Below are 23,679 nucleotides of genomic sequence, written 5' to 3'. Positions count from 1 at the left end.
TCAGTTGTTTTACTGTGGCATCATGCGTATGATTAAAAAAAAAATTACATCTAGTAAGAGACTTAACAAATCAGACCTAAAAAAGTCCTTTCAAAAAATCAAGTCACTACAAAAAAATCAAGTCATAATATGAAGTTAAAGAAATGACCAGAGTAAGTCTAGTCTGTACAGCTAGCCTGCAAGGAATTCTGGGGTCTAGCAGTGGGATCCAAATCCATCCTGGCCCAGACTGCCAGTTCTTGTCACCTGATTTAAATATGGATGAGGATGATTTTGGATCTTGCAGCTATGGTTAGGACTTTCAGTTTATCAATGCATGCATTTCTGTAAGATAAATTTCTAGAGGTAGAATTGATAGATTGGGGTAGTCAGCATTTACAATGCCAAATACTATGCTTTCTGTAATAGTTCACTTGCAGTTCTGAAATTCAGAAAGCTCTTAAAATCAAGTTTTAAGAAAAACTAGCAGAACTCAACCTGAAGTAACACCAGGCTATTTATAGTATTATTTTCACACTGTTCATATTTCCCACAGTAAAGATAGTAGTGTGTTCAATTATGGAGTGTTGTGCCAGACTCCTTGAGAGAGTCTTGTAATACATGATACATGTACCACGTTATCTCTATAAAACCTGAAAAATTCTAAATTCCAGAACATATCTAGCCCTAAGAGGTTTTTTTTTTTTTTTTAATTTTTTTTTAATGTTTATTTATTTTTGAGAGCAAGAGAATGCGTGCAGGAGAGGGGCAAAGAGGGAGACACAGAATCCACAGTAGGCTCCAGGCTCTGAGCTGTCAGCGTAGAGCCCAGTGCAGGGCTTGAACCCAAGAACCGCGAGATCATGACCTGAGCTGAAGACAGATGCTTAACCGACTGAGCCACCCAGGTGCCTCTCTAGCCCTAAGAGTTTTGAATAAGAGCTTGTAGGTATGACTTGACCTACACTTCTGTGTAAGAATGCTCATTTTCTCCATACCCTCACTGGGCCTTGCATTATTGATATGTGAAAATAGCCAGTGATTTTAGGTATTACTAGCTTTAGAGGTTATAGTAGTAGAACTTAGATTTATAGTGTAACTTTCAAATCTGGAAGAGCAAAGTCGTTACCTTAAATGACCCAAAGTCTCTCTCTGCCTTTGCACCTGTTTTAGTTACGTTCAGAGTTAAGTTGGCTGGAAATTTGACAGTGTATATCAAGTTAGCAGTTCGTGTAATAGTATAGTTTGGCAGGAAGTACAATGTGATCTTCTCTTTGACATATGGGAGATACTTTGTGAGAAAAAGTGTTAGTGGTTCCAATCACGGTATTATTTATAGGTTTCATGTCAATAGTACTTGATTTTTCTCATTATGGGAACTAAGAGTCATCTAATTAGAAAAGAAGTGATAGTTTTAGCTATTTAGTAATTCTGTGTGGGTTTTATCTCTTCTTTTCCTGATTTGTAATTCCTTTGCCAAAGTTAAATTTTAATTCAGTTGGAATTTCTTTTGATGAATGGTATGCAATAGGACTAAAATGTAGAGGTTTTTTTCCCCCCTCTTTCAAGTGGTTAGCCAGTTGTTCCAACATTATTTGTTGAAATAAGCCAGTTTTCCTATTTTAAAATGCCAGTGTTTAGCATATCTAATTTCTTATATTTACTTGGGTTTATTTTAGATTTTTAATACATTTTACTATTGACAAGAGTCACAAGGAAAAACTTGCCTTCCGTTCCCCTCAAATATCTTGGCAACTGCTGTGCATTCTTCCGGATGAATTTTCTGCAAATAGGATTTAGGTTGGATTTGTATTAAATTTATACATTTTGGAGAACGTTCATATTCGTATAATATAGAGTCTTCCATGTAGGAACACATGTCTCTTTATCATGTTTGGTTTCAAAAAGGGTTTTTTGTACCCCCCCCCCCCCCCCCCGGAAAATTCTATATTTTTAAATAAAAGATTTCTAGGAAGGAACCACCACTGGACAAAGAGATATACTCCCTATGCTACCCTTACTGAACTGAACTACAGATTTAAAAAGTATATAGTTTTGGGGTGCCTGGGTGGCTCAGTCAAGTGTCGGACTCTTGGTTTTGGCTCAGATTATGATCTCACACTTTTGTGAGTTTGAGTCCCATAACGGGCAGCTTGGTGCCTGCTTGGGATATTCTCTCTCTCTCTCTCTCTCTCTCCCTCCCTCCCTCCCTCCCTCTGCCTCTCCCCTGCTCATGCTGTCTCTCTCAAAATAAATAAATAAACTTAAAATACACACGTATATATATATGTATGTGTGTATATATATATGTATATATATATATATATATATATTTTGGAAATTAACAAATGGAATGTTTACCATATAGTTGATTTATATTAAATATAAAGCGTTTGTAAGTATATTTAGAATATATTTCCCAAAATGAGATTCTCCACGCAAGAGAAAGGGTTTCGTTTTCTTTTCTTTTTCTCTTAAATTATGGTCATGTATTGCCACTAAACAAATAACTAGTGTATTTGGCTTTGTTGGTAATTCTTTATTTTTAAGTAACTTTAAAATATATGCTTATTGATATGCTGCTTACTTTCTAGGATGTTTGTATTTTGTAGAGAAGACAAAAAGTTAATTTAAGAGTATAAATATTATTTTTTCCCAGTCTTTTTAATTTTAAATGTAATAGACTTTAAATATCCCTTTTCTCAAGGGGGCCCTGGGTGGCTCAGTTGGTTGAGCATCCAACTCTTGATTTTAGCTCAGGTCATAATCCCAGGGTCATGGGATCAAGCCCTGTGTTGGGCGTCGCACTGAGGATGGAACCTGCTTGAAATTCATTCTCTCCCTCTCTCCCTCCCCCTCCCTCTTTCTCCCTCTTTCTCTCTCTTTCGCTCTCCCTCTTTCTCTTTTTTGCTTTCTCTCTGCCCCCTCCCTGCTTGTGCTCCTGTGTGCAGTCTCTCTCTCTGAAAAAAAAAAAAAAAAAAAAACATCAACAAGAAATGTACCTTTTGTCATGTTTCGTTTTTATGGTAATGTTTGAAGTTGAACTTTGAATAAATATAATTTATATTTAAATCTGCTATTTTAAGCATTGTATTCTAAAAATGTACTGGCCTACATACTCTAACTGAACTTTTTTTTTTTTTTTTTTTTAGTTTCTCCAGAGGATCCACAAAACATAGGATGTCACCACAAAATCTACCTCGTGTGTTACTCTCTTTAACTCATGAGCTGCACAACAATTGTAAATTTGAGCAAGACGTCTGCAGACTGTTGGAAAACTGAAGAACCTAATTAACACAGGATGACCTAGGAGTGATTCTAAGCCTATAACAAGAAACTATTCATTAGTGAATGTGTCAGTCTTGATTCTGAATGCTACAGATAACAGCAAGCAGAGTTTCTCCTTTCTTTATTTCTGAAGCATTCACTTGACCTTCCATCAGTAAGACTGACTTTTCCAATCTGTTCCGGGAGATATTAATGGAATACAGTCATGTCCACTCAAGACGAGAGGCAGATCAATACTGAATATGCTGTGTCCTTGTTGGAACAGTTAAAACTGTTTTATGAACAGCAGTTGTTTACTGACATAGTGTTAATTGTTGAGGGCACTGAATTCCCTTGTCATAAGATGGTTCTTGCAACATGTAGCTCTTATTTTAGGTAAGTACTTAAATCTTGCTTGGCTTGTAATTTCAAATGTAGAATGTTAGCTTATTTTAATGTTTTAATGGGAATTCTTTTAAACGTTTCAGTTAAAAAAAAATGACATCTTAATGTTTTGCTTAAACTTTCTATTCCAATGGCATGGTGCTTGCCAAATCACTTCCTTGCATGTTTAAGTAAAGGACAGGAAAAAGAAGTTTTTGCAAAGGTTTAAATGCAAGAAATTTGTTGAAATTAACTCCGGTAAAGTTTTCATTGTGGGGAGGCAAAAAGATTCAGAATGCTGTTTTGCCATTAAAAGATAAAGAAAAATGAGGGGCGCCTGGGTGGCTCAGTCAGTTAAGTGTCCTACTTTAGCTCAGGTCATGATCTCAACAGTCCGTGAGTTCGAGCCCCGGATCGGGCTCTGTGCTGTCAGTTTGGGGCCTGGAGCTTGCTTCAGATTCTGTGTCTCTCTCTGGCCCTCCCCAACTCACGCTCTGTCTCTATCAAAAAATGAATAAACGTTAAAAAAATTTTTAAAAAGAAATGAATAATTTTTATTTACTGTTGAGATTTTAAAATATTCAGAAAAGAGTAGTCAGGGGCGCCTGGGTTAAGTTAAGGTCAATTAAGGGTCTGACTTCAGCTCAGGTCACGATCTCACACTCTGTGAGTTCAAGCCCCACGTCGGGCTCTGTGCTACAGCTCAGAGCCTGGAGCCTGCTTCGGATTCTGTGTCTCCCTCTCTCTCTGCCCTCTGCTCATGCTCTGTCTCTCTCACTCTCAAAAATGAATAAATGTTAAAAAAAAAATTAAAAAAAAAAAACGAAAAGAGTAGTCCGTCATTGATGTAAGAGTTGTAGTAGGCTGAACGATAACTTTTCGAGGATAATTGTTGCTGTTTAGGTGTGTTAAGGACTTTATTTCCTTTGCAAAAATGTGTTTTTCTCACTCTTAGTTTACTATTATCATTTATGATCTCCATTTAGCCTTACCAGACTCCTTGCCAGATTTAAATATTTAGTAATTAATACTATTGTTCTCTATGCATCAAAATTTAGAAGCTGATTTATTTGTAATAGCAAGTAAATAAAGCTTAACTTTTCATTTTTATGATCTTCTGCAACTTTTAACCTTTTTAGTAGGTTTCTCTTTATTGTGTGTTTTGTGAGAAGAATGGAAGCAAAGTCATAGAAATTCTTTTATTTGTGTTTTGCCCTTAGGTTGAATTTTTACTTAATATTTGAAAGGGACAGGGTCAATAAAGATGAGTTAAATGTGGACCAGTATAATACTACCACAAATATTAGTAGTCATAAGTGGGGATCAGCTGTGAAAGTTAATTTCTGCTGTTCTTTAGTGTCAGCTATAGACAGGGCAGGTTTAATGTTGACTTTGTAAGGTTAACATACTTGAAGGTGTAGAAACTTCACATTTTTTTAATGTTTATTTATTTTGAGAGAGAGGGAAAATACCAAGCAGGCTCCACACTGCCAGTGCAAAGCCCAATGCAAGGTTTGATCTCACGAATTGTGAGATCATGACAGCTGAAATCAAGAGTTGGACTTCACCGATAGCCACCCAGGCGCCTCAGAACTTTACATTTCTTAATGTAGCACATCTCCTGATGATTCCCGAAGTTAAGGCCCAATGCTATTTATCTTTCCTGTGCCTGCGATTGTTTCAGGTTAAGCTGTGGATTTTTCATGCAATTTCAGACATTGATTTTCTTAGAAAGCTTAGCATATTTGCAAGCAGTGATTCTAAAACTTGGTTGATCATCAGAATCCTCAAGTGCTTCTACAAATAGAGGTTCTTGGATTTCAAACCTAGAAATTCTGATTCAGTGAGTCAGGGTTAGAGTTCAGGAATTTTTACATATTTAAAAACTTACTAAATGATTGTGATGGTCAGTGTTTTTTTTTCAGATCTGTTGGCTTAGTAGATGGTGTTAGAAATTTGAAGTTACAGATTCAGTCAATACCGAGAGTTATTAGCTGTCCCGTTTTAATGGCCATTAATTATAAATTAATTATCCATTATTAGAAAGAGTTTTATGCCTTAGTTGTGGATTTTCAGATTGATATTTTTAATCATAGAATAGAATCTTTTGTAAAGGTAATGACCTTAGCAGTCATCTAGTCTGATTTTTAAATCTGTGCAGAAATTCCATCATCTATAATATTCTCTGTATGGTCATCATCTTGATCAGGAAGTAAACTTGCGTTTTTGTAGATGTCTTCCCTTTTTTTTTTTTTCCTTTCTCATTAAGTTTATTTGTGATTGTATAGGTAACACACTGTTCTTTAAATTCTCTAGTCATGAGGCTGTTTATCTTTAACTAAGTGGGTTAGAATTGATTTTCCTGAAGACCAGGAGACTTAAATCTTTCAATAATGTTAGTCTTTAATTTTTTTTTAAATGTTTTTATTTATTTTTGAGACAGAACACGCGCGCATGAGAGGGGGAGGGGCAGAGAGAGAGGGAGACCCAGAATCCGAAGCAGGCTCCAGGTTCTGAGCTGTCAGTACAGAGCCCGACACGGGGCTCGAATTCACAGACCATGAGATAATGACCTGAGCTGAAGTCGGACACTCAACCGACTGAGCCACCCAGGCGCCCCTCAATAATGTTACAGTCTTAAAGACAACACAGTCTTCTTAAGGCTACTGTTATTTCCTTTTCAATGGCCAGTTCCCTTTTTTAGCATCCTTGGTCTTGTGAGAAAATATATTCTCTCTAAAGCAAATCAGATAATAAGTAGTAGAATTAAGTAGAAGTAATTATAAGTAGGAGGAATAGTCTGATACATATTTGTGATTAAAGCCACACATCTTTAAAATCCTGTGTCTGGGCTGCTTTTTTAATCCCCAAGATGAAAACAGTCTTTTATATTTCTTCCTCCCATATATACCTTTCCTCTGGAGTGGGTAGATTATCCTATATTTCCACAATAATAATTTGATCTTTTCCCAAGTGTTCTTCAGTTGGATTCTTTCAGGTTCGTTGATTTTAGTATATCTTTATGTATAATACTAGTCAGTAGAAATTTACTATTGGAAATTCTTCCTTTTGGGTTACATACATCTTTCCTTGTAGTTTAAGTTACCAGTTACATCCCACCAAGAATCAGTAGAACCTCTGAAACAGTACGTCTTAGTAACATTTACAGTTCATTTTAGACCCCAAATGAGAGATTAACTTGAGAATTACTCAGCACCTCTTCCACTGTGGTACTTTTCCATATTTCATATATAATATGTAATTCAGTATTTACTCTTTCTTAAAAACGTTTAAAATTTTCATGTGGCGCCTGGGTAACTCAGTCGGTTAAGCTTACTCTTGGTTTCAGTTCTGGTCATGATCTCACTGTTTGTGAGATTGAGCCCCATGTCCGGCTCTGCAGTGATAGCCTGAGACTGCTTGAGATTCTCTCTCCCTGCTTCACCCCTGCTTGAGTGCTGTCTCTCAATCAATCAATCAATCAATAAACAAACAAACTTTAAAAAAGAAAATTTTTATAATCAGGTTGGCTAGGCTTCTATCTTTGGTCTTCAGCAAGCTTAGCTCCTTCACAGATGTCCATATTTCTGGTGTTATAAAACCATGATGTAGAAATAGCCAGTCTCAATGTTGTCTGTATAGTCAGCTGTTCTCTTGCCCTCTCTCTTTTCCAAAATTACTGCCTTCTGCTGGAATAGACATATAAACCACCTGATCCCTAGTCTTCCATTTTTACTCAGAGCTCTTACAGTTCTTTTTCAGGTTTCTTTTGGTTATCTCCCATTCTCATGTCAAACAGGTGAAGCCAGCTAGTTATAGGTGTTTTTAGGGGTGCCTGGGTGGCTGAGTCAATTGAACATCCCACTCTTGACTGTGGCTCAGGCTGTGATCTCATGGATCATGGGATTGAGCCACATGTTGGGCTCTGCACCAGCAGTGTAGAGCCTGCTTGTAATTCTCTCCCTCTCTCTGCCTTTCTCTCTCTCTCTCAAAATAAGTAAACATTAAATATATATATATATATGTGTGTGTGTGTATGTTTTTAAAGAGTTTGTTGTCATGTCTTGGATATTTTCTAAGAACACTTCCTCTTCTCCAGTACTCAGGTTTATTTATGCTCATCCTGTACTTTTGAGGAGGATGTCCTTAGCTACCCTGATTGGTTTTGTTTGTGCCACTCTTCCTCTCCTTCACTGCCTGAAGTTTAGCTGCTGTCCTTCCTCCTCATTCTGAGCTATACCATGAGAGCAATTAGGTAGTCACCAGTGACTTTGTGGTCCTTGATTCTAGTTTTTGACACCCCACCTCTCTTGTCCTAAGAAGCATGGTACTGGACTTATTTCTCTGATGAATCTTTTCTTGACCTTGTGTCATTCTTTTTTCTTTTTTTATCCTGATTGAACTTTACCTCAGGTTGGTCATTGGGATTCTGGATGCATTTTTCTTTTGAGTTTTTTAGTCACCCTCAGATACCTTATTCATCTTTAACACATGTCACTTTGTAGAGAATTCACAGCCCACCAATTTTTTTGTGTGCATTTTTAGAGAGAGAGCTTGCACAAGCAGGGGAGAGGGGCAGAGAGAGAGAGAGAGAGAGAGAGTCTTAAGCAGGCTCCATGCTCCATGTAGAGCCCAACGTGGGGCTCAGTCTCACGACTTTGAGATCATGACCTGAGCTGAACTCAAGAGTTGGACGCTTAACCGACTGAACCACCATGCACCCCCACTGCTTACTGTATTAATTCCTGATCTTCCCCAGAGTTTCATTAATATTAAATACTTAACTGATTATTGTATTATTTCCATTTGACTCAATTGCCCTTACCTTAAATCCAAAATTTAACTCCCCCTTTTCCCAGGATTAACTTGACTTACAATTCTGTGATCTTAAAATTTTTCTCTCAGTGGCTAGCAGTTATTTTTTTAGGCAATTATTTGAAAATAAGTAGCTTTATTTCCCTATCTACTTCCTATTCTATTCCTTTCCCTATGTTCAGAAAATCACCAGAACTTGATTCATTGTGATAGCTTTTGTATCCTTTTCTGCCACCCTGGGTCAGGTTCTTCTTACTCCTCATCTCGATTATTGCAGTAGACTCATAGAGCCCATTTGCCTGTCTCTACCCTTTGGCCACTTGAGGTCTGTCACTAGAGTATTCATTCTACAATACATTTTATTATGCTGATAAATTCATGCACAAAACCCTTCAGTGTTCTCACTATAAGAAAAATCTCAGACTCCTATGTCTCCATTTTTTATTTTGGAGAAAGAGTGTGAGCCAGGGAGAGGGGTAGGAGAGAGAGAATCTTAAGCAGGTTTCACGCTCAGCACAGAGTCTGATGCAGTCCTAGATCCCACGACCCTAGGATCATGTCTGAGCTGAAATCAAGAGTCAGGAATCTCAACCTACTGAGCCACCCAGGCACGCCCCTCCTAGGCCTCTAAAAGCCCTCTGTGATCTGACTGCCACTCATTTTTCCAGTTTGCTTTCCAGTCTCCTGCATGAACCCTTATGTTCAGCCATGCCCCTGGAAAAAACAGTTATGTTCTGCCCTCACTGTTTTATCCATTGTTGAAGGCCTTCCTCATCTTGTCCTTCAGGGGCCCAAGCTAGTGCTGTTGTCATCCCACTTTTGATCACCACAGACTTTTCTCTTTTATGCATACGGTAATACTCTTTGCATTGTTTTTTCATCTCTCACCTACGTTTGGGTGTTATGTTTTGTATTCTCTACAACACTGATTGCCTTTTGGCATTGTTTCCTGTATATAATAGATTTTTTTCTTTTTTTTTTTTTCTATAATTTATTTATTGTTTATAATTTACATCCAAGTTAGTTTGCACATGGTGCAACAATGATTTCAGGAGTAGATTCCTTAAGCCCCTTACCATTTAGCCCATCCCCCCTCCCACAACCCCTCTAGCAACCCTCTGTTTGCTCTCTTAAATATAAAGGGTCTCTTATGTTTTGTCTCCCTCCCTGTTTTTATATTATTTTTGCTTTCTTTCCCTTATCTTCATCTGTTTTGTATCTTAAAGTCCTCATATGAGTGAAGTCATATGATACTTGTCTTTCTCTGATTTCACTTAGCATAATACTCTCTAGTTCTATCCATGTAGTTGCAAATGGCAAGATTTCATTCTTTTTGATTGCCGAGTTATACTTCATTGTATATATTGTATATAATAGGTTTTTAGGAAATTGTCCCATATAGTTTTAGGAAATCAGTTTGAGTAAATCACATTTTTAACAGCTTTATTGAGATACAATTTACATACCATAAAATCCCCCTATTTTAAGGGTATAATTAAATGCATTTTAGTGTATTTATAGAGATGCACAACCATTTCTACAATCTAACTTGAAACATTGCACTCACCTTGTGCCCATTTACAATGACTCACCATTCTTACCCATAGCCCTAGGTAACTACTAATTCCCTTTTGTCTCTGCATTTATTTGGGGGAGGGATATTTCATATAAATGGAATCATACAATATATGGTCTTTTGTATCTGGTTTCTTTCATTGAGCACGTATTTGAGGTTCATCTGTGTTATAATACATATCAGTACTCCCTTTTTATTACTGAGTAGTATTCCATTGTATGAATATGAAGAATGAGTTTGATGTTTCCACTCAGATGGTGGAATAGTTATATCTTTGGCACTGAATTATTATGCTTTTCTCTTGTGTCCCTGAAAAGCTTTCCTTATAATGTGTCCATAGGCAAATACCCTAAATAAACATCCCATGTTATCTAGTTGTCCTTCTTAGGTCTACGCTGGTTTTACACTAAACCCATCAGCTTTGTTTCTCATTCTGATGTAGGGCCATGTTCATGAGTGGACTCAGTGAAAGCAAACAGACACACGTGCACCTGAGGAATGTGGATGCAGCCACCTTACAGATAATAATAGCATACGCATACACGGGTAACTTGGCAATAAATGACAGCACTGTCGAACAGCTTTATGAAACCGCTTGCTTCCTGCAGGTAAGCGGTTTTTCCTCTGTTATGTACATAAACTGGTTTATTTTGTCAAGAAACATTGTTTCATCAGTGATGTCTTCCATTGATGTAATTTTCTTATTGCAGATTTTAGAAGGTAAGTTTTCTCTTTATTTTTTATTTATTTTTTTTTTAATTTTTTAATGTTTATTTATTTTTGAGACAGAGACAGAGCATGAATGGGGGAGGGTCAGAGAGAGAGGGAGACACAGGATCGGAAGCAGGCTCCAGGCTCTGAGCCGTCAGCACAGAGCCCGACGTGGGGCTCGAATTCACGGACCGTGAGATCATGACCCGAGCCGAAGTCGGATGCTCAACTGACCGAGCCACCCAGGCGCCCCAAGTTTTCTCTTTTTAAAGCATATAAGGGAGCTCCGCCTGGCTGGCTCAGTAGGAAGTGCAGATGGCTCTTGATCCTGGGATTCTGGGTTTGGGCCCCATGTTGGGTGTAGAGATTACTTAAATAAAACTTTTAAAAAATGTGTAAGGGGAAAAATAATAGGATTTGATTAGCCAATAAACTTTAGTTTTATGATGGGAACTTAATTAAAAAGATGGGTGAAAATTTCATACTGGTTTCATATTTTGCCTGGTTTACCTGAGAATTTAGATTTTAAGTAGAAGTAATTTTTAGAAGTGTTTATTAAATTTAAATGCCCTTTTTTTATTTTTGTAAAGCCTTAGAAAAGTAGGTACTTCATAAGTATGTGCTGAATGAGTATGAGTGACACTGAACATCAACATGGGTGAAATTCTGGGAACCAGAGTATAGTCCATGTCTTATGTAGCTTTCTTCCTTTTTTTATTCTGTACTCTTTTTTTCCTTAGAAAATTGTGCATTGTCCCACTGTACCTACATCTCTGGGGAAACTGAAGCCATAGTAGCTTCGTGGTGCCTTTTTTTTTTTTTTTTAAGTTTATTTCTTTTGAAAGAGGGAGAAAGTGTGAGCAAGGGAGGGTCAGAGAGAGAGAGAGAGAGAGAGGAAAGAGCAAGAATCCCAAGTGGGCTCTGCACCAACAGTGTGGAGCCTGATGTGGGGCTTGAACCCATGAACCGTGAGATCATGACCTGAGCCAAAGTCGGACACTCAACTGACTAAGCCACCCAGGGCGCCCACTGGTGCTTTAGAATCAAGGGCATTCATAACCTAGATCCAAACATGAAAGGGGGAAATGTTATAATATGTCCACTGTCTTTCTGTAGTTTGTAAGTTTTCAATACCTTTTTTAAAGCCAGGAATTTAAAAAATACGAATTTCAGAATACTTTATTACTGGAGGTAGGAACACTGTTCCTAACTTTTTCCCTAACATGTTAGTGAACTCATATGCATATGCTCACGAAATGAAAAACAGGACTCTTGTCTCTTTTACTGGGTTGCCCTGACAGGCCTGGGATGGGGCATTTTGTGACACCAACATGATCTTCATTATTAGACACAGGGAGTGGTAGTGTTTTTATATGCCACATACTGTTTTATCTAGGTTATGTATAATGTTTTAGATATATATCCTGCTTTATCTATATAGATGACATATAGATATCATCTAATCTTTACTGTGATCGTTGGTAAGGATCTCCCCATTGTATACAAGAGGAAGCTGAAGCTTGGAGAAGTAAAGCTCCCTAATACTATACAAGTACTGACCATCCAATCTTAGCAACCTGACTTCTCAGTCTAAGCTGCTTCTAGTTACCGTGCTGTGTGAATAGGTATAGTAGGTACCAGTTCTGATTCAGCCAAGATCTACTTCTCTTCCTTAAGAAAAAACAAATCTGAGAAACAGAATGGCTAAGGTGGGTCATTTAAATGTAGGTAATTTACAACGGCACATGAATGTGCTTATTGTACCTTTGGTTATGTTACCTCTCTAGATAAGAAAGGCAAATAGGTACTTAGTCATTGTGCGTGATTTTCTTGTTTTATAAATGACTATCTTGTCCATGTTGAGAAAACCAGATTCTGGTTCCTCAGTAATAACCATTTATGATGATAAATGATAATCATTTATGTACTATGATATATTTACATTGTTTTCCCTTTGGTTTTCTCAATCGTGTATTTTTTAAAGCCTAAACAATTATGCAGAAATTTTCCTTTCCTGTAAGGCTATTTTAAGAGCCTTTTTAATGTTACATTATTAGCTCTTAAATAGGGCACTTAAGTAGGCCACTGGACAAGAAGAAATACAAAACTATGCATAATCTTATAATTCTATTATTACTGGAAGGCATTATCTCTTAGCCCAAACATACATATCTAAAAACAAACCGTAGTATAGGGATCTGATTAATACACTTGTGTTTTACAATAAAAGTAAAATTTGTCTGTCCTGTCTTTATCAACATTTTGTTTCCTCCCATTTTAGGTAGAAGATGTATTACAGCGTTGTCGAGAATACTTAATTAAGAAAATCAATGCAGAGAATTGTGTGCGATTGTTGAGTTTTGCTGATCTGTTCAGTTGTGAAGAATTAAAGCAAAGTGCTAAAAGAATGGTAGAGCACAAGTTCACTGCTGTGTATCACCAGGAAGCATTCATGCAGCTGTCACATGACCTACTGATAGACATCCTCAGTAGTGACAATTTAAATGTTGAAAAGGAGGAGACAGTTCGCGAAGCTGCTATGCTGTGGCTAGAGTACAACACAGAATCACGATCCCAGTATTTGTCTTCAGTTCTTAGCCAAATCAGAATTGATGCACTTTCAGAAGTAACGCAGAGAGCTTGGTTCCAAGGCCTCCCACCCAATGACAAGTCTGTAGTGGTTCAAGGTCTGTATAAGTCTATGCCCAAGTTTTTCAAACCAAGACTTGGAATGACTAAAGAGGAGATGATGATTTTCATTGAGGCATCTTCAGAAAATCCTTGTAGTCTTTACTCTTCTGTCTGTTACAGCCCCCAAGCAGAAAAAGTTTACAAGCTGTGCAGCCCACCAGCTGATTTGCAGAAGGTTGGGACTGTTGTAACTCCTGATAATGACATCTATATAGCCGGTGGTCAAGTTCCTCTGAAAAACACAAAAACAAATCACAGTAAAACAAGCAAACTTCAGACTGCCTTCAGAACTGTGAATTGCTTTTATTGGTTTGATGCACAGCAAAATACCTGGTTTCCAAAGACCCCAATGCTTTTTGTCCGCATAAAGCCATCTTTGGTTTGCTGTGAAGGCTATATCTATGCAATTGGAGGAGACAGTGTAGGTGGAGAACTTAATCGGAGGACCGTGGAACGATACGATACTGAGAAGGATGAGTGGACAATGGTAAGCCCTTTGCCTTGTGCTTGGCAGTGGAGCGCAGCAGTTGTGGTTCATGACTGCATTTATGTGATGACACTGAACCTCATGTACTGTTATTTTCCAAGGTCTGATTCATGGGTGGAAATGGCCATGAGACAGACTACCAGGTCTTTTGCTTCAGCTGCAGCTTTTGGTGATAAAATTTTCTATATTGGAGGGTTGCACATTGCTACCAATTCTGGCATAAGACTCCCCTCTGGCACTGTCGATGGGTCTTCAGTAACTGTGGAAATTTACGATGTGAATAAAAACGAGTGGAAAATGGCAGCCAACATCCCTGCTAAGAGGTACTCAGACCCCTGCGTTAGAGCTGTTGTGATCTCAAATTCTCTTTGTGTGTTCATGCGAGAAACCCACTTAAATGAGAGAGCTAAATACGTCACCTACCAGTATGATCTGGAACTTGACCGGTGGTCTCTGCGGCAACATATATCTGAACGTGTACTGTGGGACTTAGGGAGAGATTTCCGGTGCACTGTGGGGAAACTTTATCCATCCTGCCTTGAAGAATCTCCATGGAAACCACCAACTTACCTTTTTTCACCGGATGGGACAGAGGAGTTTGAACTGGATGGAGAAATGGTTGCACTACCACCTGTATAGTTGGGGAGTTTAGGGAGTGCACGCCTGATTTATGTGCTTTGTCATTTTCTTTGCTAAACAAGAGAGGCTATGAAAGGACTAAATATGAGTACATAAAAATCTATCTTTGATAAATTTTATTTTTATGCCCTACTTAATATTTGCATCAGTATAATATATATCAGTGAGTCTTACAGAAAGATATGCTTCCATAATATGAAATAGATTATCCAATAATTGAGAAAGTTTTACATGTATCATGAGCGCATAAGAATCTGGATTATCTAACATCGTTAGCCCTGTGTTATGTACAGTTCAAAAAGTTCACTTATTAAAGTAGTTTCCTGTTCCTAGTGTGGTATATCACAGATTGTGCTGAGGTTATTTTTAGTATATGTATTTCATTCCCGTGCTTCTGTTCTGAAGTCCTGAGATACAGCTGTTTTTTCAGTGTAATTAATTCAGCTGCACTTAACACTAGTGTCCATGTTGGTATAGAAGTGTTGTCTAAATCCTATACTCTAGTTGAGGAAGATCTTCCATTTCACGGTATTGCACAGGGAGAGCTATGACTGCAGGATCAGTCTAACTATACTATTAGGTGCATGTACTCTCTTTTCACTAACTTATACTTGTCTATCTAGAATACAGGTCTTCCAATCAGCTGGTCATTTACCAGGTGTGGACTTAAGTTGCTGGGCTTGCAATAAGAATTGCTAGTCCCTTGTTGTGCGGGTCTGTGTGGAGCTTTAATCAATAAATGCCTCCACTCTCTGTATTACATTAACATTGGCTCATGCGTATAACTACCTGCTGCTGTTGTATTTCTCCATCTTAAAGATTTAGAGTGGGTTAACCAGGTCATTACATCTTAATTTAATAACAAGCATTACTGTAGAGTGATTGTGTATAGATATCCATTAGCTGTCAGGGTGTGTTTTTTTTTAACCTGTCGTGTGTGGGGGGGTGGGGTAGGATTAGAAAGGTGAACTGTTCAGGAATTCTCTGCACTAGCTGCAGAAGAGCAGACAACTAGTGCTGCTCTGGCATTAATCCCAGGAACCACTAGCAGTAGCGGGGGCGCCGCCAACCTAACATGAGCACAGGTGCTTCATGACGACATCACTAGCATGTTCAACTGCATCATGTTCTGGCACTGTATTTTGAATGACATTAATTTATTAAATAAATTGTATATATACGATATCTCTTGTGATGGCAACGGTGTGCTTTTAATTTTACTGGGGCAGTTTAACTTGTTACAAGTGTTTTTTTTTTTTTCCCCCAGAATTCTGACACACACACACACACACACACACACACACACACATTTGGCTTTCCTTTATTGTCTGATTTGAACCTTACTGTATCAGCATCAACTTTAGAGACACAGAGCCAAGGCTTTAACCCTGGTCCCAGATTAGGATCATCTGGAGTACTTTTAAATTCAAGAGCCTCATCCCAAACAAAACAAACCACAATTTCTGGTGGGTGGACTCAAGGACCCAAGCAACAGTGTCTTTCAAAGCACTACAGGTGATTCTTTCGGGCAGTCACATCGAGAAAGAACCCTTGGTTTAGGCCTTAAATGAGGATCTCATTCTGGATTGCCAGTCTTCCTACAGCACATTGCCAATCAGGTTTACGAACTTTAACTGCCTCTCACTGCCTACTGAATAAAGTCCCAAATTCTTTAGCACTTTTAAGGCTCTCTGTAATTTGACTTTAAATTACTTTTACAGCCTTATCTTACATTGTTTTCCCCTATACTTTAACTCCTAATCGGGCTTTTGCTATACTTTCCTGCCTTTGCTTATGCTACTTGCTCTACTCACCGTGGTCTTTTTGTCTCTCTTCTGCCTGTAGCTGTCTTTCTGTAGTTAAGATCTACTTGGGGCAGGGTATTGTTTTGTGGTTTTTTTTTTAATTCGAGTTAGTTAACATGTAGTGTAGTATTGGTTTCAGGAGAATTCAGTGATTCATCATTTATGACACCCAATGCTCATCTCAAGTGTCCTCCTTAATGCCCATCACTCATTTTAGCCCATCCCCCCACCCAACACCCCTCCAGCAACCCTGTTTGTTCTCTGTATTCAAGAGTCTCTTACGGTTTGCCCCCTCTCCGTTTTTACCTTACTTGGCTTGGGGGCAGTTTCTAAATGAATGCTTCCCTAACCACCTCTTCCCCTGTGCTGGAAAGAGTCCCTTCTCACACGTCCTCAGTACCTTGTACCTTGACCTGTTAATTGTACCATTCTGTTGAGTGCTCTTACTGGCACTCTTCTACAAAACGATGTTTTTGAGGGGAGGGGTTTTCTTATGTACAGCTGCGTCCCCTTGCAGTGTAGCATAGTTGGTGATAAAAATGTTGAACAAAAGCTGATACATGTAAAGGGCCTTGAGTTTGAAATAGTCAAACCCAAATTATTCTCATCAGGAGTTCCACTAGTAGTCATCTCTTTTCTTCACTTAGCTCTCCATCCAGTTTAGGTCTGTCATAATGTTCCGGCCACTCTCTTGGCAATATCCCAAACTCCTTTGTTTTCCTGTCATTATTTTGTCACTGTGGGGCAAAACCTGAATCTTCGATGAGTTCAGCTCTCTCTGCCTCTGATTACCGTTGGGCTGCTGAGCACTGCCACAGGAAACCACATGATGGCACAGATTGGTGCCACTGTATCATCTGCGGTCACCATCCACAACCACTAGATCCTCAATAGTAGCAAGCTACCCTTCGTTATTCGAAGCAATTTGAAACCTCCAGTCTTAGGAAATCTTCACCTTCCCCAACTCTGTGAGCAGATTACTACTTCACAGGAAAATGATAGAGCGCAAACTTTCTGAACTGCATCGCTAAATCTGTACCTTCCTCCACTACAAGTTCTTCCTCTTCTGTTCAGAGAGAAAATAAAAGAGTCAAGGATCTGTATCAAAGATACCATCTTTTCCAAGCTTCTTGCAAAGTCTGCTCTATGATTACTCTGGCTTCCAAACTTGCTTATGCACCAGAATCTTGTCAAGATTAAATACAGATTCCCGGACTCTACCCAAACCTTAAGCTTGAAGCAATCCTCCCTGATTCTGAAGCTGCCTTCTCATCCCTTCACTGTCTTCAACTTCCCTAGTTGGCTCTTTTCCTTTCTCTTTAAACATGACCAAACCTTTTTGTAAAACAGTCTTTTCCTCCTCACCCCCTTCCTTCTTTCCCCCTTCAAAACCTAATTCCTTCCTGGAATTGCCTTTGACAAACCGTATCTCACCATTTACCACTGAACCATGTGAGCCTGGTTTCTGCCACTATCACTCTACTGAAACTTGAACTTTGTTTTGTTTTGTTTGTTTTAAGTTTATTTTCAGAGAGCACGAGCATGCAAGTGAGCGGGAGAGAGGCAGAAGGAAAGGGAGAGAGCATCCCAAGCAGGCTCCATGCTGTCAGAACCCAACACGGGGCTTGAACTCAGGAACTGTGAGATCATGACCTGAGCTGAAATCGAGGGTTGGATACTTAACAGCCTGAGCCACCCAGGCGCCCCTCTTTTTCTTTCTTTCTTTCTCTTTTTTTTTTTTTTTTTTTTTAAGTCCAGACTGGACTCTGCTGGTTTGCTTTGACACATAATAGCACTTTACACTGTTGAACACTTTATTTGAAAGACTCTAAACTGGACTTGTGACGTTACACTCGCCTGGTTTTCTTCCTACCTCTGGGGCCTTTCCTCAGAAGCTGACTTCACCTCTTTTACATCTTGATTTTGTATATTCACACATGCCTTAACCAGTACTGTTTACTTCAGTGACTCCTGTTGATTTCCTTCGGCCTAGACCTTCATCTGAGAGCCTGACTTGGATATTGTCTTAACTTGGGCTGCTATAACCAAGTGCCATAGACTGGGTGGCTTAGGAATTTGTTTCTCGCAGTTCTGGAGTCTGGAAGTCTGAGGTCAGAGTCAGATCATGGTCAGATTCTGATGAGGACCCTTTTCTGGGCTAATATAGACTGCTGACTTCTTGTATCCTCACGTGGCAAGAAAAAGATGGAGCAAGCCCTCTGGCCTCTTATAAGGGTACTAATGAGAGTCACGAAGGCTCCACACTCGTAACCTAATTACTTCCCAATGCCATCACACTGAGATTAGAGTTTCAGCAAATGAATTTTGGAGGGACACAAACAGTCCAAAACAAATCTCTAGCTTATTTCAGTTATCTCACACCCAACATGTCTTAAGATCTCCCCCCCACTCACACCTCACACATGCATCTGGTTCAGGTTCTTTCAGTAAACAGCACCATCATCCATCCTGCTGTTTAGGCCAGAATCTTGGGAGTTAATTGGACTTTCCTCTCTCCCTCATCTCCATATCCTGTGAGTCACAGGGCCTTCTAGTTTCTCTTAAATATCTCTTGAACTCATCTTCATTTCTAACACATCAATCTAAAGCCCCTATCCTTTCACCTTGAGAACTTAATTTCCTAAATCTTTTAAAAAACAAAACAGCTTTCTTGAGCTGTAATTCAAATAGCAAACACAATTACAAAACATTTCACGACTCCAAAAACCCATACATACTCTCCATTTCTCCCCAGATGATTGCTGCTGATCCCCTTTCTTTGTTCACACTTTTTCCACACCACAATCAACTTATCTTTTTCCAACAATTATGTCCTGCCTTTGCTTTGAACTTTTACTGTCTTTGGAATACAGTGCTGCAGGTTCCTTTCTCGTTTACAAGGACTTTAGAATCTGATCTCTCCTTGCTTTTCAAGCCTAATTTTCTTCCTTACAGTTTATAAACTCACTAAATTGAGATTTTTTAGTTACTTTAATAGGCCTTGTCCTCTTTCACATAAAATTTTTTTCTCCCTCAAACACTCTTCCCCTTTGGTTAGATCTGAGATAACCATACATCCTGGTTTATACTTGTTCTCCCTTTGACTTTTAAAAATTCCTGTTTGGATGGTAAATGCTATGGTGATCCTGGTTAAATTCAATTCACATGTCAAGTAATTTCCTTTAGGTGGCGTAAAAAAATTCTATCTTGGGTTCCTTTTATTTAAATCTCAATTGTACCCAATATTGTACAGCATTCATCAAGCTATCTCATAACTTGTTTTGACTGTCTTCACCACTGCTGTGAGGGCAAGGGCTTGCATCTATCTACTCTATTTCTGTATCCTCAACATCTAAATGCCTAGCATGTAGTAGACACAAAATAAAAATCTATACAAAGGAGTGCAGAGGTCACAAAGGGAATTTGAATTCAGACCACTATTTTGGAATTGTAGTAGTTAGTCGTGGAGTATCTGACACTATGGAGAAAGGATTTATCAAATAAATTAACATCAAATGATTTGGCATTTAAAAAAGAAAAAAAAATAACTCACCAACATATAAAAAGGATTTGGCCAAGGAGGTTTTATCCCAGGAATGAAAGGTTGGTATAACATCTGAAAACACATAATACACCATATTAGCAGAATAATGGAGAAAAATCATATGATCTCAGTAGGCATAGAAAAAATATTTGACAAAATCTGATATCCTTTTATGACAAAAACAGCAAATTAGGGAAGGAAATTTGCTCAATCTGATACTGAACATCTATGAAAAACATACAGCTAATGTCATGCTTAATAGTGAAAGACTGAAAACTTTCCCCCTAAGACCAGGAACTAGACAAGGATGTCTGCTTTCATCACTTCTATGTGGAATTGTACTAGCCACGGCAATAAGGCAAGAAAAGAAAAAGTCATACAGCTTAGAATTAAAGGGGGAAAAAACAGGCAACTAGAATGAATAAACTTAGCAAGCATCCTTAGGCAAGGATACAAGAACAATACATATAAACAAAAATCAGTTGTATTTTATATACTATCAATCATAAAAAAATCATTAATGACATAACAAAATTAGGAATAAATTTAACAAAAGATGTATAAGGCCTGTACACTGATAACTATACAACATTGCTGAGACAGATTAAAGACCTAAAGAAGTGCAGATAGAGCATGTTCATGGATTGAAAGAATATTGTTACGATAGCAATTCTGAGTTGTTCTACACATTTTTTTTTTCCAAATTTTTTTAACGTTTATTTTTGAGACAGAGACAGAGACAGAGCATGAATGGGGGAGGGTCAGAGAGAGGGAGACACAGAATCTGAAACAGGCTCTGGGCTCTGAGCTGTTAGCACAGGGGCCCGATGCAGGGCTGGAACTCACGGACCGCGAGATCATGACCTGAGCCTAAGTCGGCGCTCAACCGACTGAGCAACCCAGGCGCCCCGAGTTGTTCTACACATTTAATGCAATCCCTATCAAAATGCCAGTACACTTTTTTTCTCAGAATTGAGCTGATTTTAACATTTTTACAGAAAAGCAAAGGATCTGCAATAGCCAAAACCATTTTTACAAAAAGAACAAATTTAGAGCCCTTACACAAAAAATTTCAGGGGTGCCTGGCTGGCTTCAGTCGGTAGGGCACGTGACTCTTTGTCTCAGGGTTGTAGGTTTGAGCCCCATGTTGGGTGTAGAGATTAGTTAAAATCTTTTGGGGCACCTGTGTGGCTCAGTTGGTTAAGCATCCGATTTGGTATCAGGTCATGATCTCCCAGCCTTTGAGTTTGAGCCCCATATGGGGCTCTATGCTGACAGCTCAGAGCCTAGATCCTACTTTGGATTCTGTGTCTCCCTCACTCTACCCCTCCCCCACTCACTATCTTTCTCTCTCTCAAAAATAAACATTAAAAATTTTTTTTAATCTCAAAATTATACTATAATGAAGACAGTGTGGTACTACATGATGATGTAGATAGGCACAATATAGTAGAATCCAGAGACATATTTTCATGTGTTTATGATCAATTTTTTGACCAAAGTGCCAAGGTAATTCAATAGGGAAAGACAGTTTTTTCAACAAATGCTGCTTGAAAAATGTGTTCATGTTTTTATACATATGAATATTCATAGAATTACTAAAAGAAACATGGATGAGTTCCTCTATGTGATATTGTGACACCTGCTGGTATCTGAGAATATTTAAACTTGTTACTATCTTTGATATCTTTAAAGAGCTTTTAAAAATAAAAAGACCAAGGACTCTACAGGAAATCGATTCTGTGAGATAAACAATGAACAGGAAAAGAAATGGCTAACTGAAACATGCTCACCTCATTCATATTAAGTGAAACACACAAATAAAACCAACACTGAGATACTATTTCTTATATATTAAATTGGCAAAAATCTAAAAGATTGACATACTGTTGGTGGAGAAACAGGCACATTCGTACATTGTTAATGGTCCTGCAAATTATTATCATAGTTGTTGGGGATTTGGCCATACTGATAAAATTACCAATCCTTTCAACCAGCAATCTCATATCTAGTGATCTCACCCCAAAACAAAATGACAAAATGTATTTTTCCACCTGGCAAAAAAAATATTTTTAACTGTAAATATGCACAAGGCTGTTACCCTTAGAACATTAATTGCAATAGCAAAAAAAAAAAAAAAAAAAAAAGGAAGAAAGAAAAAAAAGGAAAAACAACAACAACAAAAAACCCAACCCAGAAACAACCCAAATGTCCATCAGGAGAGGATTGGTTAAATAATGTCAAATCCACAGAGATCTTCAAATTAATGAGCAAGGTAGAAAGTGTGTGTGTGTGTGTGTGTGTGTGTGTGTGTGTGGTAAAATATGTATTATTTTATCTATAATATTTGCTTATGTGTTTAAAGTAGAAAAAGAAATTACAAACATTTTTTTTTTTAATTTTTTTTTTCAACGTTTTTTATTTATTTTTGGGACAGAGAGAGACAGAGCATGAACGGGGGAGGGGCAGAGAGAGAGGGAGACACAGAATCGGAAACAGGCTCCAGGCTCCGAGCCATCAGCCCAGAGCCTGACGCGGGGCTCGAACTCACAGACCGCGAGATCGTGACCTGGCTGAAGTCGGACGCTTAACCGACTGCGCCACCCAGGCGCCCCTACAAACATTTTTAAATGGTTAGAGGGAGAGGGAAGGAATAGAATGAGGGCCAAAAATAAAAGTCTTCTTCGACTTTGAATATATCTTGTTTGGTAAATCTGACTAGAACTAGGTAAACTTTTACATAATTATAAGGCAAAATTAAATTTTAAAAATTTAGGATGAAGCTAATGAATCTAAATTAGTATCCAGTGGGTGGCATAACCACACAAAAAATTACACACAGTAATTTGTGCATCCCTAATGGAACAAACCATAAGAAAAAAAAATCTTTCAGTGCTGTCAGTCACATTGTTAGTGGTAGTGTTGGTATCCGTATCCCGAGACATACTGTGTGTTCAAGCAAATGAATAATAATCTAATCTGTTATTACGAGAATCTCTTTAGAACTGGGATTCTCTGCGTGGGGGAAAGGAGAACCAGACGTAAAACAGAGGAGGGCAAGTAAAATCCCTGTGGTCCTGAGTTTGCAGTGCAAATATCTGTAGATACTCACCATACATCTTGAACAAAACATATGTTCCTCCTTTCTACTGAAAAGGCCTGGAAGCAATTACCAATCATGGCAAGGAGCATCCTAGCCCCTGGACTGTAGTTTTTGAGATAATATTTCCTAATAAAAGGAACCAAAGATTCTTGAAGAAAAGGCTGATTCTAGATATGAGGCAAGAAATGTACAAAGGAGGCTAGAAACACCTTACACCAGCTACCAAGGAAACTATCGAAGGCTGTTACAGTCACATCAAAAGACTTAGGAACCAACTAGCCAACATGAACCATTGGCCAGGCCTGACCAGGGCTCCGTCGGATGGGAAACATCTAAGATTCAAGATTGCTGGAAAGGCCCGAGGGCTCATATGGGGTGTGACAGTAATCACCATGCAAACCTTTTCCTCAATGGCTTAGTGCTATGGAACTGCTGGCCACAGGAATATGACCTGGTGGGTGAGGGCAGGCCCCATCCAACAGGCCAGGATGGCCCAATGCTTGAGGGAAGGTGCGGGGAGTAAATTGCACTACTGAGAGACGGCATGACTCAGCATCCAGGCTCCCTGGGATCAGTCCCCAGTCTGGCTTTGTAGGGACTGACAACATGCACAGAATTCTTTTAAAAAGAGAAAAAGGGCACCTGGGTGGTTCAGTCAGTTGAGCTTCTGACTCTTGC

At 38.6% G+C, this 23,679-nt stretch overlaps 1 protein-coding gene and 1 long non-coding RNA gene across 2 annotated transcripts in view; one reads left to right on the top strand and one right to left on the bottom strand.

Annotated features, from left to right (window-relative positions):
* Window positions 1-15,734, top strand: part of KBTBD2 (kelch repeat and BTB domain containing 2) — a 24,150-nt gene extending 8,416 nt beyond the window's left edge. Inside the window, exons 2-4 of the mRNA XM_042921613.1 lie at window positions 3,132-3,642; window positions 10,464-10,629; window positions 13,014-15,734. Of these exons, the coding sequence (XP_042777547.1) occupies window positions 3,473-3,642; window positions 10,464-10,629; window positions 13,014-14,549 (1,872 nt within the window). The 5' untranslated portion in view covers window positions 3,132-3,472 and the 3' untranslated portion in view covers window positions 14,550-15,734. The remainder of the gene's footprint in view (window positions 1-3,131; window positions 3,643-10,463; window positions 10,630-13,013) is intronic.
* LOC122209609 lies at window positions 13,568-23,679 on the bottom strand. The gene is made up of 3 exons (XR_006197683.1): window positions 23,644-23,679; window positions 19,908-19,970; window positions 13,568-13,655 (listed from the first exon to the last, which is right to left on the bottom strand). It is a non-coding gene; the product is annotated as an uncharacterized LOC122209609 (long non-coding RNA).

The sequence above is a fragment of the Panthera leo genome, chromosome A2 (genome assembly GCF_018350215.1).
Source record: "Panthera leo isolate Ple1 chromosome A2, P.leo_Ple1_pat1.1, whole genome shotgun sequence".
In the NCBI taxonomy this organism is placed as follows: domain Eukaryota; kingdom Metazoa; phylum Chordata; class Mammalia; order Carnivora; family Felidae; genus Panthera; species Panthera leo.
This window is presented reverse-complemented; position numbering and strand designations above follow the sequence as displayed.